The sequence below is a fragment of the Rhagoletis zephyria genome, unplaced genomic scaffold, assembly GCF_001687245.7.
Source record: "Rhagoletis zephyria isolate East Lansing unplaced genomic scaffold, Rhagoletis_zephyria_1.1 Rzeph_scaffold_01057, whole genome shotgun sequence".
In the NCBI taxonomy this organism is placed as follows: domain Eukaryota; kingdom Metazoa; phylum Arthropoda; class Insecta; order Diptera; family Tephritidae; genus Rhagoletis; species Rhagoletis zephyria.
Window position 1 is genome coordinate 104,649 of NW_016158141.1, and position 10,729 is coordinate 115,377.

The 10,729-nt window shown below is 33.9% G+C and overlaps 1 protein-coding gene across 1 annotated transcript in view; it reads right to left on the reverse strand.

The window, feature by feature from the left end:
* The window catches only part of Wnt5 (Wnt oncogene analog 5), a 105,245-nt gene that overhangs the window by 69,273 nt on the left and 25,243 nt on the right, over window positions 1-10,729 (reverse strand). The window contains exon 5 of the mRNA XM_017615687.1: window positions 1,641-1,725. Coding sequence (XP_017471176.1) covers window positions 1,641-1,725 — 85 coding nt within the window. The remainder of the gene's footprint in view (window positions 1-1,640; window positions 1,726-10,729) is intronic.

Genomic DNA, 10,729 nt, shown 5'->3' on the forward strand with positions numbered 1-10,729 from the left:
ATATTATTGAAGATCGCACTTCACTGTCTTTCCTCTATTACGAAAACATCTTATTTTCTTAAGTTAAGTGCTCAACGAAGTCCCCTCACCATTACTGTCAGTGAGTTATGTAAATAAATCCAATTCATTTTGCTCTTATAGTTATTACAAAAACTAATTTTATTCTCATAAAGATAAATATACTTATAATACCCATTTAACTAGAAACTTGGAAAACATTCCCCAAATCTCTTCAGTGAAATCAAAAAATACCACTCCAATTAAATATTTTAGAAGAATTTCCATATTTTAATTATAAAAATGTTAAATCTCTGACATTGCTGAAGCGAAATGAAATTTTGCACTTTACGATCGTTGTGCTCAGTACAAGCCTTGAAAAGCATTTTAAAATTACCGTGTATTAGTGTACATGGGTACTCTCCTTTAATACACCAACAATGTCAACTGCATCTTTAAAAGCTAAACTTTTAATTAATTTATTAAAGTGGCTAGTAGAAAACAGCCAACAGGCGTGTATTACCACTAGACAGTTCCGCAGACAAACAATAATAGCAACAACAAAATGAAATACATACAACAACAACATAATAGCGTCAAATCAATTAAGGTAGAACAATAAACCAAAACAAGCAACCGTCGACAAGTTAAAGGTAGGCACTCGTAAATCCAAACAAAGTCATTAAGTGAGCGGCGTGCGATTCAAGGAGTAATACGAGTTTCAAACACTGCCGCATACTGATACACTAATTTCTGTGCAGTGAAAACTTCGACTTTTCTTGACAATTTTCCACAACCAACCAGAGCCAGAGCACAATGCCCGCCTGTCATATATACTCTATTTCCTGTGCTGCTTGCTGGCTTTGCAAATTTTACTTCATACAAACTCCATTTCATTATCCTTTCATCTCAATGATGCTACTCTGTGGGACTATCAGCCACTTTTGTTCGTCCTCCACGCAGATTATGTCGTTAGATAAACGAAGCTCACTCTTACCGGCCAGTATTTTTGAAGTTTATTTTACAAGGCTGATGTTTCAACGCAGAGTCGGTGAATAGTCTCTGGTAGCCGAAAAAGGGCAAACAATTCAGACTTTGTATTTGAGCCGCCGCCGTCGCCGCTTTGTATTACTGACGGCGATGTTGTTGTTGCTAATGCCATTGTTGTTGTTTTGTTTCGCAAATGCTACTGCTACTAAGTACTGCAGCTTGTTCGTTGTTTTTAGCGCAACTTTGCAGACAGGAAATAATATTCATCATTTAATTAAGTCAAACTTGGAAGCCAACTAAAAGCGGGTACAAATGCGTACTGGAATAAAAGTAGCGTGCATACACATACAAACATATGCATAGACATACAACATATATATACACGCAAGGTACATGCGAAACTTTTGGTTAATGGAATTAAAATTGATTAGAGTAATTTGGCTATTTTGCCTTTTGATGAGTTGATCATAATAATTTAATTTGATAAATTCTTGGCTCTCGGGTTAAAGGCGCACAAAATGGCTAACGGCAGGTGAGATTTGATTTTTGAAGAAGATAGATTGCCTTAGGCTTGGTTTAATACACTCACTTGATTTATGACAAGCTACTTAAGGTATATTTTTAAATATGTTTGTGTGTATGTAATTACTTACCCAGTCCTGTTATCGGACCAAATACGGTGTTATCGTCTGTAGTGCTGCAGTTCCAGCGGCGATTTTTGAATTGAAATTGGCATTCCTGAAAATAAAAAAAAATTAAAGGAAATATTGAGTTTTCATTAATTTCTTAATGTCGAAATTTGACCGGTAACCAGCCGTACAAAATAGTGGCATAAATATGAAATATATGTACACTGCCGGCAAAAAGTATTGGCACAGATGCTTTTTTACAATTATACAAAAAAATTTGTTGTAATATTTTTCCGAAATTTTTTTAATAAAAACATACTTTGTTCCGTAACAAAAAACATAAAAATATAATTTCTAAACTTTGTGCAAAACTCGCGCAAATTCAGCAACTTTTCATGCAAGTTTTCAACTTTTTAAGTCCGATTTTCTAGAATTTTTGAGTATGCAGATATGTATCTCAATCAATTTTATTTTAATAAAGTAGAAGCTCTAAGTGACTACGAATTACCGTTGATTTTTGGAAATTTTTTTTCCACAGTCTCTTCCATACAAAAAAACTTTTCGAAAATACGTTGTATGGAAAACATGCAAAACACCTTAAACAAAAAAAAATTCTCAAAAATCAATGCGATTTTTGACTAACTTCGGACTTGCACTTTTTATACTAGAATTTGATGGGCTAACAAAAATTTGCATACTCAAAAAATTCGGTTTATAAATTCGAAAATTTGCTAAATTTTCGCGAGTTTTGCACAAAGTTTATAAATCACATTTTTGTGTTTTTTGTTGTGGAATGAACCGTATTTTTATGAAAAATTGTTGGAAAATTATTACAAAAAAAATTGTTGCATATATTGTAAAAAAGCAGCTATGTCAATACTTTTTGCAGAAGTGTATGTACATACATATATCGTTTATGAAATGTGTGTGTGAAAGTATTGTCCCTTTTCATACAAATATAGTACAATGTTAATATGAAATTACAATTAGAGTCACATAACCGTCGCATAGTGTTTCAAAAGTGTTCATAATTCACTTGGGCCTTCATTTCTTACTCAATTAGATAATTTTTTTGTTTTAATGAAAGCTTATAAAATTTTCAAGTAACCGGTTGAGGCCGATTTTTGAATTTTTGTTTGATTCCATTAAATTTTTTAAATTTTGAAGAAAATCAATGCTCCTGTTCCAAATTTCACCAAAATAATTTTTTTTTTTAGATTTTTAAAAAAGTTTTCGGTATGCAGTTTTAGGGTTCATTAAATTTTAGTGTAATAAATTGCAAGTTCGTGTTGATTACTATACCTATAATCAGCCTCATTGCGAATGTCTTGTCGAATGCAAGTCGTTTAACGAGAGTCGAGTCGTATCGAAAACTGCATGGCACTGCTTAAGAATCGGATAGTGTATTAAAATGGAAAAACTTGGCAGCCAGTACAAAAAATGGAACAGATTAATTATACCGAAAAAAGCTTTTAATTTATTTTTTTTAGTAACGCCTTTCACCAGCACCCTTATTTTTCACAGTTCCACACATATATTTGCTCACCTATTCTACCTTGCCTGTGCACTCCTTATATGCATACATATATGACGATTAGTGGCTGAATAGCTCTGTCTCCTGCAAAGTACCTGCCAGTGATTACCTGCACTTATTTACATATACGGCAAGAAAAATCCATACATTTAATAAAGCCTAGCGCTCAATAAAAACCAGTGTACTCAAAAAAAGGGATAAAGGTAAAAGCAAATTGTGCTTTTAAATTAACTTGTCAATTTTCCTTTCCAATTTTGGATGCCTAAACTCACTCTGCATATAAAGCATAAAGCCCTTCCTCTGCTTCAGTTCAGCTTGAAAAGCAAAATGCTAATTTTCGTTGGCTTTTTGTTTTTGCGAAAATCACTTGGATCGGCAAAACTCGATTGCGCATGAAATTTACTAAGTAATATCCAGAAACTACAAAACAAAAAAAAACCTAAAAAGAAAAGTGCCAAATTTATGGCAGGTTGCTGAAAACCCTTATGGCACCATGTAAAGTATGTAAATATTAGGAGTCAATGGGAAGTACGAAATTGCCAAGTCAGCAGTGCGTCAAACACACCGATTGTCTGCATCTAATGTACTCGACTTTAAAATGCAAATATTCGATATGAGTTAGTGCTAGTCATAGAGCATAAATGGCTGAGTCCTGTGTGATACATATGTATGTGCATATATAAGTATGTGGAGTAGGCAAGTAGTATGTGTAATGTGACCAACCGTACCTCTTTCGGAAGTACAGTACTTTTTTTGAGCCGTTGTGCATCGTACCTCTGTGATAGCTTGTTTTTCAATAAAATTCTAAAATAGGGCGTTCTTGAAAAGGTTTTTGGGATAGGGCGTTTTCCAACCGGCTGCCGAGATAGGTCGATCTTCCACTTAACAGTCGATATGTAAAACTGAATAAAAAAAATTAAATTGTTCAAAAATATTGTTCCCAGTACACCAGCGGAGTCCGATAATAGACCGAAAAGGTTAAACCTATTTTTTATCATGTTTAAAATACGTTCCTTTTAGTTTGCCCCGATCTATGGAATTTTTTACCAGATCCAGCATATTTTCTATTAAATACATCTGAAAAGTTCTAAAGCTAGACAGAAGTAATTAGGCATTATTGTTCCCCTCCAAATGCATTTAAAACTGCCATAAAGTCAACAGTTTGTTTTTGCGGTGTTTCTTTCGGGAATATTCGGTGACCACAAACAGTTTCTTCTGGACCGAAAATTTCTTTTTCAATTTACAGACTAAATAAAAAGAAAAAGATAACAAAATAACCAGTATTGCCAAGCTTCGAAGTTGAAAAAGCACTAAATCCCAAGAAAAAACGCGTTTTTCTCAAAAAAAAAAAAACACCAAGTGTTTAGCTATGCATAAAAATTGTTTTTGTATGGATGCTGATTTAAATTAATAAAAATCAATGTTTTTTGCTCAACGGTCGACTTTTTCTGTTTTATATAAATACAAATATTTACGTCCAAGCGAAGTTAAAACTCTTGTTCTTATTTTCTAATTTGCGCTGGACGCGTTGCCGCTTCGCCTAGATCCATGCAAAATTTTTAAATTTTTTCCTGACTGTTAATATGTTAAATTTTTCTTTGTTTTGCATAATTTTTTCTACAATTCCTGTCAAACGAAAGCAAAAACAAAAAATTAAGTTTCATGAACTATGTGGTAGTATAAATCTACACTGCAGTCTCGTGAACTAAAGGGCCATAAAGAACTTTTCTTTCAGACTGCTTGGCACCTGAATCATAACGAAATTTCATTTCCCTTTTTAATGTGCCTTATTTTAGCGCAGAGTGGGAAAAATCTGTCGGTGTCAAAAATTTGTTGCAAACATGTGCTCGCTTACGATTGTCATTGTGCCATGATTTTTTCCATTTTTGTAAAGTTGGTAAAATATTTACGATTGCTATTGATTTAGCTTCGATTTTTTTTAAGATTTACAGATTTGGTGTCTTTAAACTAAAAAAGGAAACACACTAACACTAAACTCAAAAATTTTCGTATTTCTCACTCCATATTCGGAGCGCTCCGAAAACAGTCATTCGAGGTGTTAACGTGGGAGTTCACTCCATATTCGGAGCGCTCCGACAACGCTCTTTCCAGGGGTTGCTGTGGGCGTCCTTTTTTTACTCCATATTTAGAGCGCTCCGCAGTTGCTGCCTATTGAAATGAACGTTTTTTTCAATGTAAAACTTTAAACATTTTTCCATGAAAATATTTAAAAAGTAGTCTAATGATTTTTAAATCTGAAATGTTCGTCTCTGTACGATTAGTAGATCGCTGGGAATAGGCGCCTTGTCTTAGAATAATAAATAGTATAGATTTTTAATTAATAAATTTTATTTGTTGAATTTGTACACTGTTACCGTTTTTGGTATATTCTGCTTTTACCATTTTCTCATTACTTTCATACTATTTTTGGTTTTCAGTTTTTGTACTTCTTTGAGCTATAAAATAGTTGGTCACATTAAGTATGCGCAACTCTGTGTGTGTACTATACATTCTAAGTGCATGCAAACTTAAATGGCTGTGAAGGAGCACAGCACGCCAAAGGCTAGAAAGAGCAAAATTATTTCTTTACATAAGTGCAAAGGGAAGAAAAGTGGCACACAAAGCGGTCGAGTATGTGTGGCAAGCGGAAATGTGCTGCATAATATAGTACGTACATGCATGCACGCATACATAGTTTCATAGGCAAACGAACGGACATGCCAGCTTGCATCGCATAACTGTAAACGTTTGCATTAAAGTGACGGTTTTTGTAATTGGCAACAAGTTTTTTGTTGCATACTTATTAGCTGTTTGTGCAAGTATTTGCGCAGATTTTCAGCTGGCCTTTTTGTGCAGTTTGCCACGAAATAAAGTGGAATAAATATTCGCACTTACAACACTTAACATTTTTTTTTTTGCAATAATTTGCCAACTAGAGGCACAGTTTGGTGAAAGCGGCTGCCTTTATACGCATTATAGTGGTGACGCTATACACATACATATGTACTGTGTTTAAATTTAAGCAGTATTTTTATGCAGTACTATTTTATGCAATTGCACGACTGCTTATTGCAATGCAGCTGTTGCAAGTGCAATTCAACTCATTTGGGTTTTTTACTCGATTGTGTTGCCACATCACAAACACTTGAAGTGGACACTTGAGTGCATTCAAATGAATGAATGGGCTGCTCGCGCGCTTTTTAAGGGTTGCAACAACAAAAACAACAACAACAATGGAAAAGCGTTATTTAAATCTTTACAATTGCAGGGCACAAGTGGCGAGTGGTATAAGTGGGTTTGAGAGCAGCAAAGTAATCGCATTGAAAACGCATAAAGAGACAAAAAGCAGCCATTACCGAAAAAAATCGGTTGCCAAAGGCTGTCGTTACGGCAAACAAAAAAGAAATGAAAATATGTAAAAATGAAAAGCACACAAAAAAAGTGACAGAATTGCCTGAAGTGTTAGGTTGAAGTATTTTCTTATTTTTTTTTGCCACAAATGTGCGCTGGTAGCAGTGGGGAAATAATGGAGGTTATAGCAGCGCGCCGGTAGGCTTAATTAATGTGCAAGTGTTATGCAAATGGAAGCGTGGCGATTTGGCACAAAGTACAAGATACACGTGCATGCACGGGCCGAATGGCATTTTCTATTATTTTTTTCTTTTTTTGTTTCAAAATGTAAGCCATTGCAAATCTGACTGCTTCTAGTGCCGGGCTTGCAAATAAATACGAAATATCTCAGTGCCAGAGTGCTAGAAAACGGATGAACCGCAGTGATGTCTGGGAAGTTAACATACGGTATGACGCAAAAAGAAAAAAATAAAATGTTGCTCTGAGCCTTCCAATAGTTCTAGAGTTCTTGAAAAGGAAACAAAAGTTGTGGATAATTTGACAAAAAAAAAAAATTGATTTGAAAATTGTGGATGCCAGATTCACGCAGCATACGACATGTGGCAAAAATGCAAATGAAAAATTGTTCTGAGCAGCTTTAAAATAGTTCTAGAGTTCCTGAGAAGGAGAAAGAAAGTTCTGCCAAATTACGCCGAAAAAAACACTTTTTTCCAAATAATGGAAAAGTTAAATTTTTGAAACAAATGAAAATTAAATCCGTTCTGAGTAGCTCTTCAATAGTTCTAGGGTTCCTGAAAAGGAAAAAAGTTCTGTAAAATTACGCCGAAAAAAAACTTTTTTCGGAAAAGTCGAAACAGTTAAACTTTTGAAAAAAAAAAATAAATAAAAATTAAATCTGCTTTGATAACCTCTTCAATAGTTCTAGAGTTCCTGAAAAGAAAAAACAAAAATTTATGCAAACAAAACAAAAAACACGTTTTTCCAAAAAGTCGAAAAAGTTTTTTCGACGTAATTTTGCAGATCTTTTTTTGTCCTTTTCAGGAACTCTAGAACTATCGAAAAGCTATTCAGAACAGATTTAATTATTTATTTATTTTTTTTAATTTTACTTTTTCGAAAAAAGTGGTTTTTTCTACGTAATTTTGTAGAACTTTTTTTCCTTTTGGAACGGTTTTCTTACATAGCAAGTTGCTTGACTTATAAGGTACAAAATTACCGTCGATAACTTTCGAAAATTTGATGCGCATCGATAATTCGATAAATTTAAAAAATACTAAAATCAGTTAACTAAAAAAATTCGACAACTGGATTAATTTCGATAATGGTGCGTTTCGTACGCTCTAAAAATTTGGACAACTCAATATAATATATATATACTATATCTCAATACTAAATCGATAACTGAATAAATTTTGAATACCTCTACAAATTTCGATAAGAAGGCTAATTTTGATAGCACCATATTTTTCGAAAGCTTATGATAAATTTCGATAACTCGGTAAACTCGGCTAACACGATAAAATTCAATAAGCAGTGATAACTCGAAAAACTTATATAAGCTTAAAATTTCGATACCCTGAAGTATTTTAACAATTCCAAAAACTTCCTTCGATAAATCGACAAATTTCAGTAACTAGATAAGTTGAAAGAACTGCATTACGTTAACTCAATAAATTTCGTTAGCTCTATAAATAATGATAATTCAATAAATATCGATAATTTTATACAAAAATTTCATTAACTTGACAAATATCGATAATCCGATACATTTTTATAGGTCGACAATTATTCGTAAATTTCGACAATTTCGAAAATTTTCTGTGTTTCGACAACACAATAAACGTTGATCCATTTGAATGTTTCGATACGTTGCGATATCTCAATAAACATAGATAACTCCATAAATTTCGGTAACTATAAACTTCGATGATTCCATAAATTTTGGTAACTTGATAACTTACGATAACTATATTTTTTATGACCAAACTTATTTCAATTCCTATTGAAAAATTTCAATAAATGTTCTTACTCTTTCAGTTACCCTAATTCTTCTGTGTTTCTCATTGTTTTCATTTTCGTCTTTATCTTAAATTATTTCTTTACTTTTTTGAAAACTGGAACGCGTTCTCGGTCTCTGAAAATTACTTGTGCCGTATCGTATATTTTTTTCCATTTCCCTCCGCAAAACACTCAAAAATAAGTGATTAATCTCATTTTTAATGTAATGCCAAATAAAATAATTAAACAAATAAATATTTAAGTTAGCATATAAAACCAAATCAATTTTCAAATAATTTTCTCCTCGATACTAGCAGAAGCATACGACTAAATTGCAAATATTTTTCAATAAAATAATTAGGTGAATTGGCTATTTTGCAATTGTGCAAATAATATTTTTGCATATACCAACTCATATATGTATGTATGTATGTGCATACGCACGTCCGTTTTCCAGGCATATGCACTTTTAAAAGCAAACATATGTAGTGTGGCATACGAGTATCCGGTAAGCCTTATGGCAACATTTTTACCACATTTTACACACATACATACATACTCCTACATGCACACAAGCTGCTCCGATATTTATTTACATATGTCGGTCGGTTTGTAGCAGCTATCTCGGCGCAAATGAAAATGAAAATTGAAAAATTTTTCAGCAAAAGCTTTCACTAAAATTAGCACATTGTGGCTTAATATATATATAAACATTATTTCCGCCAAAACGAACTTTGTATTTGATAAACTAATTTGAATTTAAATTGAAATTAAAATTTTCTAATTGAACGCACAAACAGCAGCAGGTTCATGATCCATACCAACAACGAGCTACCGAGCAATCTTTCTAGCCTAGAGCTGTGTGAGCAAATGCCAAAAATGACGCTAGTATTTGCGCCTGCTGAGGATTCCAGGCGGTGGTTGGTTTGTTGGTTGCCCGTTCGCTGGTTAATGGCATGCGGTGCGGGGGTGCGTCCGAGGGTGCAAGCCTCGGCGGCCGGAAGAGATAAAGTAAATGCATATTATTTTTTTTTTGATGTGGCGAGTGATTGTGAGAGTGGTGGAGGATGCACTGCTGGGTGGGTGGGTGGTCGTCGGCAAATGCAGTTGCATATTTACGATTTCGTAATGCAGCTGAGTTATTGCAACCGGAGGGCGAATGCAGCGAATGCGATTGCAATTCATTACGCGTGTTACTGTGTTTTGCTTGTGCATTGTTGCAAATACATACATAAATATGTACGTACGGTTGCATGCATACCGAAGCGTAAAATTTCATTTGTGATTTTGTTTTTGTTTTACCCCTTTTTTTCGGAAATATTTAAGCCTTCGTGTCATCGCGATCTACATTTGCATTTTGTTTCATTTCATTTAGATTCTATTTCAATTTCGCTTTTGCGTTTTATTTGAGTTTCGTGGAAGTATAAAAAATTCTAACAAACATAAGTAGGGCTGTCTCTTGTCTAAAACATTTAAGCTGAGCATGAATGTCACAATGGTGCTACCAAATTAAAGAGATTTTTGAATGGAACGACTAAAGTTAACCTATCACTTTTATGTATAACAAATGTTAACTCAGCTATCTTAAAAAAAAAAAAATGGTGACCCAATGACCGACTGGACTGCATACTTAGATTATGGAATGAACACTTATTCACCCTGCTGTATGGTAACAGCACCGAAACTGAAAGGTAACTTGAACACTAAAATGGCGGGTTCGACTACCCTACTTTGACGAGGTAAGACCGGACGATAATGAATTTAAGGGTCCTCAGCCCATTGCATATATAAAGATGAACCAGAAAATCTACAGGTACTTTGCGATTTTACGCGCAGTTTGTATCATCGGACCTCGTAAGATAGGCACAAGCTATTCGTTAAGAATTTAGGTTATATATGAGCAAATCTCAAGAGTTTTTTTTTGGTCGAAAATGGTGGCACACTTACCTTAGAAAGTGCCTTATCTTCAGTTTTGCATAAAGAACAAGATTTCATTGCGAAATTGTATTTAAATGAAAACTTAAAAAATATGTACAAAAAAAGTCAAAATAACAACTCGTGCACATATATCCGTAAATGTGTAACGTATACACCCCGTAGCACCACACCCCGACAGTTAACANAAATCTCAAGAGTTTTTTTTTGGTCGAAAATGGTGGCACACTTACCTTAGAAAGTGCCTTATCTTCAGTTTTGCATAAAGAACAAGATTTCATTGCGAAATTGTATT